The sequence below is a fragment of the Neodiprion lecontei genome, chromosome 6, assembly GCF_021901455.1.
Source record: "Neodiprion lecontei isolate iyNeoLeco1 chromosome 6, iyNeoLeco1.1, whole genome shotgun sequence".
NCBI lineage: Eukaryota > Metazoa > Arthropoda > Insecta > Hymenoptera > Diprionidae > Neodiprion > Neodiprion lecontei.
This window is the reverse complement of record NC_060265.1, coordinates 3,010,093-3,029,341: the sequence shown is the minus strand read 5'-3', so window position 1 is coordinate 3,029,341 and position 19,249 is coordinate 3,010,093. Positions and strand designations below refer to the sequence as shown.

At 40.8% G+C, this 19,249-nt stretch overlaps 3 protein-coding genes across 3 annotated transcripts in view; 1 reads left to right on the top strand and 2 right to left on the bottom strand.

Moving 5' to 3' along the window:
* Positions 1-5,675, bottom strand: part of LOC107221498 (ets DNA-binding protein pokkuri) — a 97,217-nt gene extending 91,542 nt beyond the window's left edge. Inside the window, exon 1 of the mRNA XM_015660505.2 lies at positions 5,535-5,675. The gene's annotated coding sequence lies outside the window, so the exon portion shown is untranslated. The remainder of the gene's footprint in view (positions 1-5,534) is intronic.
* Positions 270-7,980, top strand: LOC107221500 (60S ribosomal protein L27a). The gene is made up of 7 exons (XM_015660507.2): positions 270-275; positions 6,328-6,337; positions 6,593-6,656; positions 6,843-6,940; positions 7,135-7,287; positions 7,538-7,674; positions 7,900-7,980. Exons 2-6 carry the CDS (start codon positions 6,335-6,337, stop codon positions 7,664-7,666), a joined length of 447 nt encoding a protein of 148 aa, XP_015515993.1. The 5' UTR covers positions 270-275; positions 6,328-6,334; the 3' UTR covers positions 7,667-7,674; positions 7,900-7,980.
* Positions 7,981-10,668: 2,688 nt separating this feature from the next.
* LOC107221499 (neurotactin) lies at positions 10,669-19,168 on the bottom strand. The gene is made up of 6 exons (XM_015660506.2): positions 18,611-19,168; positions 16,681-16,913; positions 13,963-14,187; positions 13,047-13,272; positions 12,455-12,950; positions 10,669-12,343 (listed from the first exon to the last, which is right to left on the bottom strand). Exons 2-6 carry the CDS (start codon positions 16,903-16,905, stop codon positions 11,281-11,283), a joined length of 2,235 nt encoding a protein of 744 aa, XP_015515992.1. The 5' UTR covers positions 16,906-16,913; positions 18,611-19,168; the 3' UTR covers positions 10,669-11,280.
* Between the last annotated feature and the right edge of the window lie 81 nt (positions 19,169-19,249).

Genomic DNA, 19,249 nt, shown 5'->3' with positions numbered 1-19,249 from the left:
TTAGCCAGTACAGTTAGACGTATGTGAGTCGTTCCAGACTTAAGTTACTACGTATTATATGCTCATGATTTTAATTCAACCGCTCTTTCCTTCTTTTTCGGTACAAAATTTGTTATTACAATACAATAAAAATCTATTATATACCTAATCGTGAGAGATCTCATTGAAATTACCTCCAAACGCCTCGAATCCGACATATTGTACGCAATATGCGGACACGGATGTGGATACGCGAATAAAGAAAAATGGGCTGGGTCGTCGTCTTGCTCTTCCAAGTATTATACGCGAGCACCGGTCGAAGTACGTCGTGCTTGGACTTGCGATTGAAGGGACACTGACATCTACCAAGCTCGACCGTCCCACCCAGGGTGTGGCATCTTTGTCAACTACAACGTTGTCGATTGTTATTCGAAATTCTGCAGTTAGATTCTCTACTTCCAAGGTCAGGTTATCATGACCAATATAAACCAGCCGTAGGACAAGTTGCCCGAAAGGAAATCGCAATATCACCCGAGTATAGAATGTACACGATCAGATTCGATCGTCCTGAACGTGTTTTCGGCTACGTTATATAACCAACCGTCCTCTGTGTAGATCAACATCCGTCGATCATCTTGAAGTTAGCAACGTTACCACAACGATTCGTGCTGAGGAATTGAAATTAAGTAAAAAAATCATAGCGATTTTCTCTAAAGAAAGAAGTTAGGATAACGTTACTAACTTCAACCTCGTATCTGACGCACACTTCGCGACATGCGAATCTGGTCGCAGGAATCGCTTTATCTCCCGTTCGCCTTATGCGACTATAGGCAAAATATGCATATTACGAAGCTAAGACAGGCACTACGTTGCACTCGCGCAACTCTGAGCGACCGGGTCGCGCCCGAGGCGACTCGTTAATATTCATGCCACATTATTTCCTGTTACGTACTCTCGCGCACCGCGAGTCTCCACATGCACTACGGCTACCTCGAAGCTGTTTCGTACGTGCATATACATGTAATATAAGTGAAATACCGCGGTTCGAAGAGGGTAAGAGGCGATCCCGTCCTTTCTCGCATATCTGATGTTAGATTCTCGCCTTTCGTTCGTTGTCGGTTATTGATCGTATAGGTAGGTAGGTAGGTGGGGTACGTATCTGTCTATACTTTAGGGTTAACGATGCGAACGACGCTTCGCCGGCAGATAGGCAATCGAAGTTACGTTTTACACGCAATTCAGGCACCACGGGTGTAGCTTCGGTTGCCTACCTGCCGGCGAAGCGTCGTTACGATACGGGTTTAGATCCGCACCTACGCATATAATGCAGAGGGTGATTTTATTTTTTTAATCACCACAAGCTCGATACCTCGGAAGCAAAGCGAAATACGGAAGAGGGATGAACACAAAATCCTTAGCACTCGAATGGGGATAGAATTGAGCAGTAATACGTTTGTGGCAAGTTGAACTGTTAACGAAAGCCAAGCGTCAACTTGATTTTTATTTTCTTATGGATTGGTAAATTTTTTTTATTTATTTATTTTATTTTCTTTTTTTTCCTTAAAAAAAAAAAATACCTCCATACTTGAGGCCTCAGCTCAATGGCTTGTGAAATATGAGCCGGGCATACTGGTGCAAAGGGTGCCCTACGTGATACCGGTAACGAGGGGGAAATAACTCGCTGAATTGATGTGTCGATAGGTTTGTGAGTTAATTATAATTCAGCTGAATTAACGAAAATTATCTCAATCAATGCAAAATAACTATATTAACGAGAATTGAGCGGGATATTACAAATTAACTGAAATAATGATAATTAAGTAAGAAATAAATGAATTGCGGAAAATTAAGTCAATTTGATTTAAATTAGCTTGGATTTGTACCAGAATTATCTGTTTGCTGAGGAAAAAAAAATTAAACGTGAGATCAAAAAAATTAAGTCGAATTAAAGAAAATTAATTTGAACTAATGGGAAACTCAATGAAATGATCTGAGATTTCTGTTAACTCACTTAAATTATTGGTGAATTATCAAGAATTAGATGAAAAAAAAAAAAAAGTTGAAATGAATTAATTGAAAAAAAAAAGAATTAAAAAAATCAATTTCCAATAAGAAAAAAAATTAAGTTGAATTACATGATTTAATTTGAATTAAATCAACTGAAAAAATTATTGCGTAGCTCAAATCTCGAGTTATATCCCCGCCTCAGCCGGTAACTGATTTTTTATCCACTTTTTCGTTCTCGCCCAGGAATATCGATAATTACCCATATTGAACTACACCGTGTGCACATACTGTGCGGTTTCTTGACCGTTGCAGATCACTGGGGGGAGGGTAGATGCCCAGTAATATTCACGGCTATTAGCCCTTTTGTGCGTAAGTTACATACCAATACTCGTTTAGGCGATGAACGAGGATCGAACGAACTGTTTTACGAATTCATAAGCCCGCGGGTCCGTTATTGCCTTACGAAGGAACGTCTAGGTATGCGCTTCCGCTCTAGTGAGAATCAGAATCGGGCGCTGGCACAGGTATGTATGTGAATGCATATGTGAATACGTGCATGCGTTACGTAGCGAAGATGTGATAATACCGAAGAAGGGCGTTGTATTTTGGGAGTGGTTGATGGACGGGCAGGGGGAGGAGGGAGGCGCGACGTAGGAATAACCAATTCGTAGCAATGCTGCAACGATACGTCTCATGCACCACGCGTGCGTTACGCGTCGTCGCGTATTACTTGACATTTTTTTTATACGTCGTATGTACTACGTGCGTACGCGAGCAACGCACCCACCCAGGCGTTATGCTGGCCATTGCTGGCCTTCGCAGGAATGCAACGTGCGGCACGCCGTAATAAGTACGCTGCACCTACCGAGAGCGATCATCGTCAAGGAACTCCGTGCTCAGCGTTCACCGTCGATTCCCACAACCAAGCGACGACGCTCTTCGTCGCGGAAGTGCTTGACCCGAGAACGGGACGGACGAAGCCCACGCGTTGTACAGAAACCGCCGTTAAGCGAGCCCGATGAAATTTCGTTCTTTGAGGCAAGTGTACCAGTTATTCACACGTTAATACCCAATTGTTGATGCTTTTGTTTATCAAAATCACAAATTTTGAATTTCTCGATTACTAAGGCCAATTGCCATTTTAAAACTAAGGATCATTGGAATTTTTTTTTTTTTTTTAGTTGCCGTAGATACCGACCAGTCGGCACCCCGGTTTCAATGCACGAGGATAACGATTAATTGCGACTCTGAGAAATCTGCGGCCGATCAAACAACTGCAAATCACTAGATTGAACTTTTACAAATTGACCAAATATTTTTGGAAAAATATTCCATCAGATTTCCACGTTTTCCAGGACCCAAAACCTAGTTTTCCCTAACGCATTTTCCCAGTTTTAGTAATTTACTAACAAACCTAAATCGTTCAGCTTATTGACACTATATTCGGTTAAAATCGAATTCAACAAAAAAATCAATCCAAGCCAATTTGTTTTCTCGACGAGAAAGGGTAAACTTGTTATACCTTAAAAACTCATTTCTAATTCCCGTGATGAAAAAAAAAACCAGCTAATTCCAGTTTTTTCCATATCCAAATTGAAAATCCCCTGACGTTTCCAAGTTCTCCGTGTTTGCCACGTGTGTGACCACCCTGTCTTCTCTTCTCTGCCCTCCCCCGCAACCTGCAGCCCCGGGTTGACGGACGACGCAGGCTTCTCACGTGAGCAGATCTCAAACTGCTCCCCACCGGGCGTACGACTTTACGAGGAATGACAAAGAGCCGCGCCCCACCCTGACGACGTTTAGAAAGACTTGGACAAGGGTACAAGGTCGTTGGACTCTTCGACGACGAGCAGCGGTGCTCCCTCTTCGCACTCGGAAGAACAAGGCGAGCGACGTGTCGGCCATCGCACAGATCTAAGTATAAGTTGCATATAGGAAGCTGAGGAAGGGTCAGGGACGTGACCGAACGCATTTTACGCACGCATGTGTGTACCTAGTGCAGTAAGGATGCATGTACCAACGCACCGGTGCGTGCAGACAAAATTATTATAGCCAGGGTTGAATCATCATCGCTGAAATCGATCCGGCAATTACTGGAGGAGAAAGTTCAAAGTTTAATCGAGAGGTTTTGAAAAATTCTGGCTTCCGCTATACTCTCCTCTTTCTTCTTTCCACAAGAGAATCGAAGAGGAAACCGACGCGGGCCACATATTGAGGGAATGCTGAAACCGTAAGCGGTAATCCGTAGGCAGTAACAGTGGTTGCGTGTCTTATTCAAGCGTACGTTCCTCTATACCATAAACATTTAGAGACGGCTCAAGAGTCTTCAGAACTAGCAAAGAATATCTGGCCTTCGCTCCCAAATACCTTCGCATAACGTGCCGTTTTTAACCCTCTAACGGTAACTTTATTTTTTTTTCTTTTTATTTATTTTTTTTCTACCTATTCCGGTAATGGAGGGGTGAAAAAACGCCCCAACCTTGTAAATTCCATATCTCGAGAACACCGTATCGTTAAGGGTCCTACAGGGTATAATTTTCTTCGTTTGTAAAAAAAGAATCACGTGGACAAAACTTTTTTCACCATCGGATAATAAAGTGGAATATGTAGTAGAAGCAACGCCGTATTTTTATGAAAACTGAACATGTGCCAGTGACATTGAAACACCCACCCAAAATACAAAAATGCCAAGTAAATAATATCGATGGGTACATAAGTTTTAATAAACTATTACTGATAAAGTTATCAACTTTCCCGACATAAGTATCATTCGTACTTTGAAACTGATTGCCGATAGAATTTAAGAAGTCTTATTACGAGGTCGGCGAATCCACGAATAGAGAACTCATTGTGTAAAATTAATATCAACTTCAGTTATTGATTGTGTTTTACCTATCGTTATGTTCTTTCGAGCCTACTCGAAACTGTGCAAAATTTAATCAAAGTAAATAGAAATCAATCATGATTGCTACTCGAACGAAAAAACATTTTCTTTCGGAACGTTAGTTTCAAATTCTACCCAAATGTCCTACGAATTCACAACTGTTTTGCAATTTTTTAACGTATGACGCAATTATTCCGAACCTGTTCGAACCCGCCGCTACAGGAATGTGAAGTTAGCTCATCTTGCACCGCGTCAATCGCCACACGTAGGTAAAACGACGACTGAGGAAAACAATCGTAAAGAAATTTTTTAATCTAGCTCTACAGCCTTGCGCCATCTACGAATGACCGCACGCTGGTGATTTTTACAGCTCCGCCGAGAATATGAACCATCCGAAGTGGCGACAGGTTAACATTGCTCAGAGATATACCATCGGAGGTGGTAGGCGATAATAAGCGATCCACGGACAGTTTGATACAAATAGACCACGACATTGCGAGTATTGTGATATTGTAGTAGACTTAAATCGATACAACAAAACGAAAACAATCGAAGCATTCATTTAACAAGTATGACCGAATCACGCAATAAAACGTTGATGAATGACAGAGGCAGTCGGTATCTACAAATTTCGACTTCCGAATTGGGCTTGTGTGTTACTTACTCGTGAAGAATTACATCCTCTTGAGCACTTTAACCCTTGATCAGCGTCAGCGTTGCAGTAACCACACCACATTTATGTATTGTTCTTTACAACACACGAAAAAACTTGCAAACACTATCCGCACATTCTCACGAGTGATATCGCGGCCATTTTGTTTCCCCGGCTCGGCAGTCGGTACGGTCGGAAGTTAGCTGTTTGAAGCCTAAACAAAAAAGATGCGTCCCTTATTTGGTAGCGCCCTCTAGCACGAAATAGGTTTTTCGAACTAATTTTCGTCGCTCATGTCAACCAAATTCATTACATTTTAATAGAAATTGTTTGTTCGTTGATAATTCGTTCGACGATGAGAGAAGTAAATTTACGTTACATTTCACAACATGACACTTACAGCTAAACAGTCTGATTAGATTCGATTATTTTCATTGTTGATGAAAAAACAATTGAATGTTTTTTCAATTAATATCAATTTTCTACCAGAACTATTGAAGTAAATATTTTGTTCTACGATAAACTCTATATTTATCGGTCTACCTGTGAAAAAAATGGTTCATTACCTTGAAAAGGAAAGTATAACGTAATCAGCAAAACAAATACTGTTATACTCGAATGCATTTCGTAGATTAAAATATACTAACGAGAATATTCTTCGCTATCCACTCAACGCGCGATTCCATAGCATTCCATAGTTCAACTGACTGACGCTAGACGCGGCACATATTTCCGTCGTGTGGCGTTTGGGAACGCGCAACCGCCTGAATTTGCTGTTCTTCGCGGACCACCTTCTTCACGCCAGATTCAAGATGGTGAGTGTCACGTCGAAGCAAGAATTTGTAGTTAATCCATCGTTATCGCTGTACATCCGTTCGTGTAATTGCTCGAGAATACCTGCAAAGCGTATTTCGTTTTATCGCAAACAATTTCTTGCGGTTATATGTGTAACGCGTCGGCTTTTCTGCTCATAATCAGACAATGTATCACGTGGATATTTCACCCGAGTCCAACAATACAAGTATAATCAGTGTGGAAGTAACAACATTATTTATTTCTTCTGTTCACAGTCCACTCACAAGAAGAAGACAAGGAAGCTTCGTGGACACGTAAGCCACGGCCATGGCCGTATCGGTAAGTTCATTAACGCGTCGCTAATCCAGTAACTGAATCAGTTTTATCTTCAATTCAACCCTACCATCTGATCGTAAACACGTTGAGAATTACTCATCATACGGTCATTCTGACTCTAATTTTTGGTGGGTGTACAAATTGAATTTTAATATAATATATCTCATATAATAAATATTTTGCTCACAGGTAAGCATAGGAAACATCCTGGTGGTCGTGGTAACGCTGGTGGTATGCATCATCATCGTATCAACTTCGACAAGTACCATCCAGGATACTTTGGAAAGGTAAGCATAAACTTCACTGGCACAGTCGTATCAGTCATTACCAGCATATGCCAACTATGATGAATCTAAGTACCTTTCACCGGCGAACTGATACGTTGTGAATGCACTCGCAGTTCTGATGTTCTTGTACAAGATTTGAATTTTTGAGTGAACACGTTGCAACTTTTTGAACCAAACAATGCCTATTTTTTCAGCTTGGTATGAGGAACTACCATTTACGACGAAACACCAAGTGGTGTCCGACCCTGAATTTGGACAAATTGTGGACCCTTGTTTCCGAACAAACAAGATTGAAGTATAAGAATTCGAGTGATGGAAAAGCTCCGGTCATCGATCTTGTCAAAGCTGTAAGTTTATCACTTGACTTGAGCATCTTTTCTTATTACCTCGAGCCAAAAATGTATCTTTCAACTTTTACCTGTTTGACAAACAAGTCATGATGATTATGTGAACGGGCGGACTTAAAAGTGCGTACAACACTTTCCATGTGGAATGTTCATTACTGAACAATTATTTTTTTTGAAAATGATGCACAGCCTCTATTTAATTACTCTAGTTTTAATTGCTCATTCTCTACGTTACTCTTGTGTTTTTCAGGGGTATTACAAACTTTTGGGTAAAGGACGCCTGCCCAAGCAGCCTGTCATTGTTAAGGCTAAATTCTTCAGCAAACAAGCCGAAGACAAGATCAAAGCTGTCGGCGGTGCATGTGTTCTCAGCGCGTAATTATTTAGGTAACTGTTTTTTCAAACATCTTAACAAATTGTAAGCAAATTGTCAGATATTCTCGACATGGAAACTTCTCACATTAAATGATGATTATGTGAACGGGCGGACTGAGAAGTGCTTACAACTCTTCAAATGCTGATCGTTCCTTTCTGATTGCGCAAATAAAGTGCTTTTACCAGGGGACACGTAACTCAAACTAATTAGTCGTACTCTTTGTGTTCATTTTGCAGATTAACAGCTAAAGGGATACTCAAACCTTGCACATACGATCACCATCTGTGTACTATTCATAATAAAAGAAAAATCTTGAATTTTGTTGCACTTTTCATTCCTCGGACTAAACGTAATTTAACAATTAATCTTTTGAACAGATTTTTTCGCCCACATTACTATCGAATTTATTAACGAATTCAATTTACAGTTTGGGTTTTTAAGTCTCACTGTTTATTATTGGTACATCAGATACAGTACTGAAATATATACCTATGTAATAATTTAAATCTATCGTTATAAAGTTGGCGTGCGACATGTATACAATACATGTTTTACCATCATTATATGTTAATTTGAAAAACGCAATATCAGTCAATAATATCAGCTTCAGAGCTATTCATTTACAATGGAACAATTTCCAACTTGCGTGAACAAAAGCATTTTTGAAAAGAAATTTGTTTGGATAGTTTGAACATTATGTTACATGTATAAAGTTGCATTTGAAATATCAGTATATCACATTTCATTTATTTCAAGTTATTGTTCATGGACCTAATTTATTGAAAAATACATCTAGTGCAATGCAAGATTGCTTCAGATGGAACGATGATGATGTATACTTTTGTGTAAAACCAATACGTACTTATATATAGTAAAAAAAAAACTTATAAAATGGACTCAAAACGCGTTAAAAATTAGCAAGTCTTCAAGTTTCATAGAAACTCTGTTTCATATATATATACTAAAACAGGGGTGTGTGTCTCTGCGTATGTATGTGTGTGTATATACTACTACTAATTTAGTGCTTATATATATACACACATGTATATCTTAATTGGCCCACACATGTAGAAAAACTACAAAATTTGGCAATTATTGAGTCAATTTGAAGAGACCTCATGCTACTTGTCATTCGTCAGTCACCTCATGAACATTATTTCGTTTACTTTGAAATACATGTCACCAGTATTGAAAATTTTTGAGCACCTGGAGCCATGTTTTAAATACCTTCAAACAATCGTCTGTTTTTGGTATCATCTACTTTGTTTCTTCGTTTGTGATTGAATTTATTGAAAATGGGCGAAAAAAAATTTCATCATTTGGCGTGATTAATGACAGAGTAATGCGTTTTTGAACGAGAAAAACTATGCACACATTTTATATTGGCAACAATTTAATGAATTGCCCATTGTTGGAAAAATTGTCTGACACAAAGACTATTAATATACAAGGTTGAGAAAAATTTTAGAGAGATGACCATTAAACCTCACGTCACCATATCAGTCATGTAAAACTTGTACGTCAAAATTGATACACCTTAAAATAAGACTATGCAACTTACGGGTACTTCTCATCCATGGTTGAGTATTTTATATTGTAAGGTTATTTATTTCTAACCACTTGAAGTTTGAAGTAGACTACGATATACCGCTGAAAATACAAATGCCTTCCCATGCGTGTATAAAAAATTCGGATCAACAATTTAAGTAAAAAAGCTACTTTTCAAAAACTGTGCACCAAGTACAGTTTGTCTATTTAGTAAAGACATCACAAAAAGTGAAGTCATGCCGAGAAGATGGGGATTGCTGCGTATTTCAAGTTCATCAAAAGTCAAGTTTAATAGTTTCAGCATGGTATTTTTCAAAGGAAATTTTCAAATTATCCAAGAACCTAAAACTAAATAGACCATCTGTACACTAGCAGATACTTAATATTTGAACAAGTTGACGTTGACCATAAGTTTATACCATACGGTAATATATAATTATCTTCATCGAAAATGGTAATAGACCAACCTCGGTTCAAACCTCATCATCAGACTATTCTCTCAGTCATCCTACTTTCGAGCGCTTGTACAATTCTTCACACAGATATGTACTACCATTCTGACCTGACCGAACCTAACATACAAACTCTGGAGGGCATTATCTCTGAATGCTCGTTCATACTTGATGTTTGGTCGCACCAAATTTATGTAAATCAAGCTATAGCTGCAACGCACTTACCGAACCGCCCTTTGAATATAAAACCGGCTGCATGTGTGTCGGTAATGCAGTTGGTACATTTATTTGAAATGGACAATCAACAACAATCCACGGTTGTCCCACTCTGGTACCTGCCTACCTACCCTTAATCCTCACAATAATATAATAACCAATGTCATTGTCATTTATACTGTCGCCCTAAGTTACGCTGTCTTCACCCTAATGACATAATATATTACAATTTCATTGACATTTACACATTGACACTTATTACTCATGGTCTTACCGCGACACTGCATGACTCGTGAGTTATAGTACACGCGCCAATTTTATGACAATATCGTCCCTCACTGACAGGGTTTACTTCCACCAAGTGAAAAGGAAATTAAGAAAACGCGTTTTTTTTTCAATAAATAACGATAATGATAATAGAAAAGAGAAATAAAAGTCTGAGTATTTATCAATTTTATGCATGTAGTTAGCAGAACGCCCCATTGCGCTCCTTGGATATGTCAAATTACCCCTGCTTAGGTAGATAATTTTATACTGCACGAGATTATTAAATTAATTACCATATAAATAAAGCACAAGTAGGATTATATACCAAGTGATTTAACTCACCTTGTTCATTCGCAAATTCGATTAGTTTACCCACACAGGTAATTTTGTTCATGAACTATTGCTAACAAGTGTCACAATGTCCACTGGTACAGAAACACTTTATGAAAGGGGCTTACTCTTCAAATGTACCTGTAAAAAGTAATGGCCATAGAAGCTTGCCAAATTTACTCGGAACTATAAATATTATTTGCCCAACCAAATAACCCAAAAAAAAAAAAAGAAAAGAAACTTGGGGCTCGTTGACTTTCTACTTTGATGAAAAATTGGGTATCAACAATCTGACACTTTAATTTTCAGAATGTGGTACACTGACGTACACACCCATTATGAGCCAAAAATATTAAAAATTGTAGAAGTTATTCACTTTGAGACTAAATTTTTTTAAAAATAAATCGAAGAAAATTATATATGGGAGGAAGCCGTAATAAAATACATTTTCCGCATCTGTAAAATCAGACGCGATCTTCCTGTTCTTAATTATGTTTCAGAATAGTAAAAATATGTATTTCATCACGGTATACTTGCATATTTAATTTGTTCCAATTTTTTTTGTTGGATTATGGTATGTATAGGTATGTTATATCGTTGTTACAACAAATGTCAACAAAATTGGCAAGCTTCTACGGCTCTTACTTCTTACAGGTACATTTGCAGGGTAACCCTTATTTAATAATAAGTGAAATCAATCAGCCTTGCATTCATCAATAGCAAGGAAATGTAAACTAACGTATCTATGTTACGGGTAAATTCATCCAAAAGATTTCAGTGAGTATCTGTGGATTATAGACCTATTTAATCGGCCCTCGCGTATCTCGGGACAATGTCTTTGCTTATCCAAAAATCACAATTTTGATAACTCTGTACTGGGAGGACATCTTGACCGACAACGAAAGTTTTGCTTGATTTGAGATTGGAAGTGGCCTGGGCGACCTCCCCGTGCCATACATAGTGATTGAAAAACTGCTGCATCGCCGTGACGTGTCTCTTCTCTTCGGATGTTCTAGCTGCGTAGGTACCCAGAATCGCGGCCGCGTCGCTGTCGACGTCGGCAAGTCCCGCAACACCGCGAGGCTGAGTAACAACGTAAAATGGGATGGTCGATTGTTGCAGAGCGACCGTCAGAAGAGGACAAACCACTCGTATGTCTGAGATCATCGTTGCAATGCCCTCAAGAGTCCGATTATACCGACGTAGCGCTTCGTCAGCGAGACCCATAGTACCTAGGAGCGACTCACGAACCATCTTCTCCGCTTCACTCGCGTTCAGGGTTGCGTTAGGAGCCAGGAACTGCGCCGGGGTGCCAGCCTGAGCGGTTGTACCCATAACGAGACTAACTGGGAGAGTCGTTCCCGCCCATGCCTGGCCAACGTGCTCACGCAGGATCACGTTGTCCAGGACGAGCCACTCATGCCTACGCTCCATCGTGGTTTCTCGTGGCTCAGGAAGTTTCGTGTCGGTAAGGTACCAGGTCGTGGGTACAGCATTCATAAGCTCCTCGGCGCTCTTCTGTCTGAGGCAGGCTGCGTCCGTACATCTCACCGACTTGATAAATTGGTCATTTACTTGTTCAGCTTCGGATAGCGGCTTGCCTGGGAATATCGCACTACCGCTTGACACCCAGGCGCGAGCAAAGAGACCCTTGGTCCGCGGTGAACCGACGAGCGTCGTCACTAGGGTTCCCCCAGCCCGGTGACCCCACAACGTCACCGATGACTTGTTACCCCCGAAATGCTCGATGTTCAGTTTTACCCAGTTCAAAGCCGCAACCACATCAGAGAGACCGTAATTTCCAGATGTCGGTGGGTGGGTTGATCGCGTCAACGGCTCGGCCGCGAGGAATCCGAAAATTCCCAGTCTGAAACAATTTCATGACGTTAAACGTGTATCCGGTATAAAACGGTTTTAATCAAAAATATTCTGGGGTAGACTAATAATGAGAACCGATCGACCAAAATTTGTAACCCACCTGAAGTTGGGTCGAACGAAAACTATGTCCCGGTCTCTGGCAAGTTTAGCCGAGGCTTGCATCACACCCGGTGAAGTGCCACTGAGAGTTTCAGCACCGATCATCACGACGACAGGTAACGGAGAATGATACCGCACGTCTGGAGTGAACACGTCCAAATATAGGCAATCCTCGACGCCGTCGGCGCGACCTGAGGCATCATACTGCCAGCACTTCTCCGAGGCGTTATGGGCCGCGTAAGTACCCGTCCAACAATTTTCGATTCGCTCAAGGTTTTCTGCTGGCAACCATCTACGAGTGTCAACGGGTGGTATGGCATACGGTATTCCCCGGAAAGCGTATGCACCGTCTTCCAGGACACCTTCGACGGGACCGCAGGACGTAACAGCCGAAATGAATCGCGAATCACGCAGTAGAGCAGTGGGCTCATAACGTGGACCAGCGCAGGCGATACCCAAGATTATTATCATCAAGAGAAGAATAAGCAGCGTGCCAACTGTTGGTAGAAGTTTCATGGAATTAGTTGGTTGTTTAACCAGACGTACAAATTAAATACAACGCATCAAACGTTACGGCCTTAATTCCAACGAACCTGTCACAAACAAGTTCCTTCTCGCCATCGATAAGAAAGCTAAAATAACGTGTTGTTTCGGCGATGGTGCCGCTGGCTCGGTACCATCTTTGTCAAGGCGTACCGTCTCCATGCCGTCGTCGTTGCTCGTGGCTGTTTTTTCACCAACAGCAACCCCCTCGTCGAGTGTCTCGACACTTGCCAAGCCAGCAACTCCGGTGCTTCCACGTTCTGCGTCGCACCCTTCCTATAGATCGTGAAAACCCATATTATTACGTAAAAGTACATGAAATAACGCTTCTACAAGTCTGTACATCAGAAAGAGTATACAGTTGCGCTAATAATATAATATTTAGGTACGTTTGTGTTGTGTCAAGTTGTGTTGCTAATGGTATCAGAAACGGTTGCAAACGGTCACGAAGCCCTGGAAACTGGAGACTGACTAACTGGGTTTGAGTTCACGTCACCGGCAGGTGGGGTCATAGTGTGGTACAAATAAAAATAACAACAATAATAATAATGAAACACTCCCACGTAACGCATGTATACGTGATATTACAGCGTAGCAACGCCCTTCAAACTGTGAGGGTGGATTAGGTACTCCAAGCATAGCGTGTTCTTTAAGGCCTCAACCGAGTAGACCTGACCTGAAGCGGTGAAAGGACGCCCCATCGAACTATCGGTGTAGTTTACAATTACAATATATTGTAGTTGCTAGAACTTACGGTGGATTTTTAACGCGATAGTTCAATAACGGGTGGTTGAACGAGATGGTTATTACCCGACGAATTTATGAACAGGATAGACCAGTAACATTATTCCGAGATACGGCGCTAATCCGATTGTGGTTGTAAACGCATAAATCCTGAATTTACAGTTAGTGAATGGAAATGTAATCGGTAAAAGTTCCAAATCAATACGAATAATATGTATTCACATTGTTTTTCTTCCGGGGAAACACAGACACCAGCGGAAGCCGTATGGCGTCGAGTATACCACGACGTCCCTCCTTCTCCTTTCCCTCTTTAACATCCTTGGCATCCTTGGCATCCTTAGCCTCTTTGGCCGGAGTCGTGGGTTTCTCAGAGGTTGGCGGCTGCGAGTCTGTACTCTTTTTCGGAATTTCCAGGTTCACCGATTCCGTGGGTTTGCTCTCGTCGTCCTATGACAGGAATATTTTATTTTTATTTTCTGCTGTCCATTTCCAATCTGACCAACAAAAGCTTGCGCGTTTACCAAAGGCCTTTATGCCGTTCTACGAATTTGCGGATCCCGTTATTGGAGACGGAAATAATTTATACTGCATCACTTTATCCTATAATTATCCTACACCTACAATGTATAGATATGGAAGAGGGTAGAATCCGGTACCAGCGCTACGTTGTAAATGAAATCGAGAGTGTAATCGTCCGTGAAAGATGTTCCAGAAGGGTCATATACAACTCCAAGACGGAGAACGACAAGGCCTTGGATTTGGATTCTTTTACTCGTGGTAATATAACTGAAACTATAAATTATTAACTAATTATAATGCTAATAACATTATCACTGTTTGAATTCAAGTGAAGCGAACGCATTCCACATCGTCGTGCGTGTCTACCTATCAGATCACGTAACTATGTGATTACACGTAAGAATTACATTGTACGCTGCAGTAAGCCTTCTTAGTAGACAAAGGCGAAGTGATATCTCCAATGTATGCAAAAATGCGAAGTACAGGTGCGAAGCCCGGAGAAAAAAAATCCAACGAAACTCCTCGAAGGATGCAGTGCACTGCGTCTGGCGCACTCGCAGAGTGCGATTGTCCTCTTTGCCCTTCTGTTCTTCGGGGTTCTGGTTCTGGTACACGTATTCAAAGATAAGTGAAGATAAAAAAAAAATCCAAGTTTAGCTAGGGTCTGGAACCTCTCCGAGACTCTTGAAATTAGGGATCTAACGATGCCGGTTACATATGGGAGAGTTCTGTAACGCCGGATGGCACCCAGTAACAGACACTCCTATTATTTGCTGAACTGAAAACTATATAACTGATTCCTTGGAGTGGTTCCGTACGTGCAGTGCAGAGAATTTAATGTGCCACTAGCGGCAGTCTGCGTGCATGCATCGTCGACAGTCAATATTGATGCTTGAACCAGTAGAAATTTATGTACTTTCTAAGTTTCACATGCACCTTTAAACTTATTTTGAATAAATGATGCGGTTCTGCTGTTTTGTTTTTAATCTGAAATGTTTGCTGATAGGTATTCGTTCGAAAAATGTGTTACAAAATTTAATTTACTTTCGAACTGACACCCACTTTATCATTTAAGCTTGCATTACTGGTCCCTCAATGCCGGATACAGATTTTTCGCCTATTTCCACTACTTGCTATGCAAAAGTTGTTCTTATTCGGTATAGCCGCATTTTACTACTACTAGACAATCGAAAATACTGAAGAAAGGTAAACATTCTCTTGCAGAACGATGACAAAATTCGTTGAAAAAGTCTCGTCTGTAAATATGACGTGTAGAGAATGATGAGGACTGGTTCATTTTGCGCATATATTTCTAAGTATTCCAACCAATATATTTCAAATCGCTAAAAAATTTCGTTACATTACTATTATTTTGTCCATTCGCATATATGCCACTCTTTACACGCAACACTTTTGACTAATAATAGGACTGAATACAAAAATGCTCCAAAGTTTGTTAAGAAAATAAAAAATATAAAAATTCCTATTCGTATTTTATGAATTTATTAATGTATTGCTGATGCAGCTCCAGGTTTCTGGCGGCTGCAAGCCGATGCTGCACGGGCCGTAACGAAACCATGCAGCACATGGCAGCAGCCAGTATACCTGCAGTGCACATGGCGTTATACGGTTGACACTGACCAGGGTAAAACGAACCGACTAGTACATTGTAGGTGTATACCTGCCTACAAGCCCTTTCGTTTCTGGGTATATACAGGGTGTCCTGAAATGAAACCGAAGAGAAGCTGGTAATATCTCACAGGCAATTGGACTGCATAGTCTGTCTTTGAAATAATACCTGGACATTGATCGTTCAAAAATTTGAATTTTCATTTAGATATATTTTTACAACCACCTTGAAATTCCTATATCTAACTAAACCTGTTCGTCCTCACTCTGTATAACATCTTGCGAGGCGAAACGTACACTATAATACCCACGCCCGAAAAAAAAGTAGAGTGCCCTCGTGCACCTGGCGCGATACAGGAAACACGTTGGTCAACGGTTGGTGGAATTATTCTCTTTGCGGGGGAGTTAGGGGGGATGCAATATTATACCACGCTCGATCGAATTTGACGCATGCATTCGGGCGTTTTTTGACTTGGCCGCGTATTTGTATTCACAAGCAGAGTCGATCCTATTTATGGGGATTTCCATATACCTACCAAATCGTACGACGGCCAATCCTCGCCCCTTTTTATTGCTTTTGAACCTTTCTTTTATATTTCTTGGAACGAACTATATACTACGTATTTTTTTTCAACATTCTTATTTCGTACAGTTTTTGAACGTTAAAATTTTTTTATCTTTCAATCGATTATTTTTGGCCATTCCAAGTGTACTCGGTTGTACCAGGCAGAAGGCGGATGTGAGACACTTCAATGTACGCCCCTAATATGTAGAAACGACAGTTTACGATACCTTACAGGGCTCCTTGCTCTTGGTCCGGCAAAATCCTGGCATTTTTATTCCCCCGATTGGTATCTTCTTCCTCGGCCGTTGCTCCTCGGCGTTCTCTTGCGTCTCGGGGGTGTCTTGCCTCGTGTTCTCCGCGTTCAGCATCTTCTCTCTTTCCTCCTCTTCGTGAGCGATCTCTTTTTTGTCCGTGCTCTTTTCCGTCGTCTTGACGTCCCCGGGTTGGCTCATCTTTGATTCTGCGGCGACACATCAACGAACTCGAATTACGTACTATATGTTCGATATGGGACATTCCGTATAAACGCTCAGCCAACCTGGACTCGCGTCAAATTTCGGTACTGTTCAGTCCAAAATTATAGCGCGACAAAGTTATACGGTCAAAATAATCCGGCTGCTATTTCAGAATTTTATAGATAAGAATACTCAATTTCCTCTCCAAAGAGCACGAGATATTCTGAAATAATTATCTCGCACGTTTCCCGGATTTCGCACAGGCTACATTGAGAAAAACCTTATTTCTTACAGTTATTAAAAACTTATATTAAATAATTGTTATCGTGACAATAACGGTTTAAATTACCAGAAAATGTGCAAGTTTAATAGCACATACTGTTATACAAAAGTTCCTACGAATCACCGTCAGCGACGAAAGATGTTCCATGTATATCTACAAGTCCCTGAGGCTCAAAATCAACCGTTGTAGTTTTCTGAAACGCAGGAATTTTCCGCTGGTATACAGGTATTCACACAGTATACTATACATGCACCATTGCTCTATGCACAGGCAAGGCGATTGAGGCGCGGAAGCTTTTCATCGCCGACTTCGTACTCCAGCTATCCCCTGCACGCGTCCTTTCCAGATGTGCGGTGCACCCTTTGTGAACGATAGACGTTACACGTACACGCACAACACATTCACGCGTATTATGCCCACGCATACAATGATTCCATGAGCAGCTCACAGAGATCGATCCGTTCAGGCGTGTTATGCACGTCCAACGACAGGGTCCCTTACACCATGGGTCCTAGCAGCACAGGACGCCTACATTCGCAACACGATATTACGTTTCTAGGATTTTTTTTACAAAATTTTTTTGTTTTTAATACCTACCAAAATTGGAAAGAAAAATTCTGAGAAAGTGAGGAACTCTGTTCCTTTTTTTGTTAAATTTTTGAGTTTGGTTTTTTTTTTTCTTTCCTTCATTCATTTACGGAAGCACAGCTCCCTCGTCGTCGCGAATGACTGCGCGCATTTTCCAAACTCACTGTCGGAAGTGAAGTAAATACCGAAATCGTAGAAGCGGTGAATGTTCAACAAGTCGGTCATTTCAGTCATCCATGTTTTGTTGTGACGTGATTTTATTCATCATTATTCGCAATAAACATTATTTGCAATGACTGAGTCAGGGACGCAATACGTTTGTTCAAGATACGATTTAAAACGTTGCTCGGTCAGATTCGTATCCCCGTTTTCGCACACTTTAAACAAGGAAATACCCCCGCTTTTGGCGTCAAGAAATATATGTATGACCTATGCGTATTATTCAATAAACAGCCTGAGATACTGTATTGGTAACAGAGTCCTAGAAGTTGGCTGAATAATTTTTGCTGCCCAAGATAGCACGGTTTATTATCGTATTTGTTTCACGCACAAGTATTCGAATAACCGGTAAATTTGCAATAATTATCCCTGAATTTCTCATCCTCCAGTCACGATCCATACTCATACGGACAAAAGTATAAATTACAATTGGACTGTTTTCTTCTGCGAACTATTATAACTATTGGAAGTATGCATACGAAATATGACGAAGCAAATTCATAATCTACAGGAAATGAATTACAAACAATAAATATCTGGGCAAACAAAGCGGTAAGCGGTGGAAAAATAAGAGTGCAGTTGAGCACCGGATAAATAATTACAAGTTCTCACCTTTGTAACGTCCAGCTGAAAATAGGGAGTTGACGGATCGGTGACGCGCTGTCTGAAATTCAGGCACTGGTCAAAGTGCCCTGAATATCACACTAACTGAAATATCGCGATTGTCGAAAAAAAATAAATAAGATGGTTACCACGAAAATCGTGGTCAGTCACTATTTATTTACTTGTCAAGTTTCTCGCAGGACGCTCTCATCGAGGGTGATGCACTCGGCGCGTCTGATATAGCGTCGTGACGATAAACACAGTACACTATCCTAAATTGGAAGAATGCGGTATAAAAGGAATTAAGAAAGCAGGAATCGACACAATGGTATAATTATTGTTACGCACTGAGTGAAACTGTCCGTGATTTAAATCGTTAGCGCTGATCACTTGACGGTTGAATACTTTGCACGTACAACAGCAAGGATAATACAGCACAAAACGAAACACACTGCGTACGTGAATCGATTCAAATGCAGCTGCGCCAGGATACATTCGAACACACGGTCAAATCACAACGCACACATATACACGCGAGCGCGCGCATGAATGCACAAAGAGAGCCAGCCTTATGGGGGAACTGCGTGTCAGACTATTGAATAGCGGACTTTGGCTAGAGCTAGATGGCGTTAGGTTTGGTGATCGTAG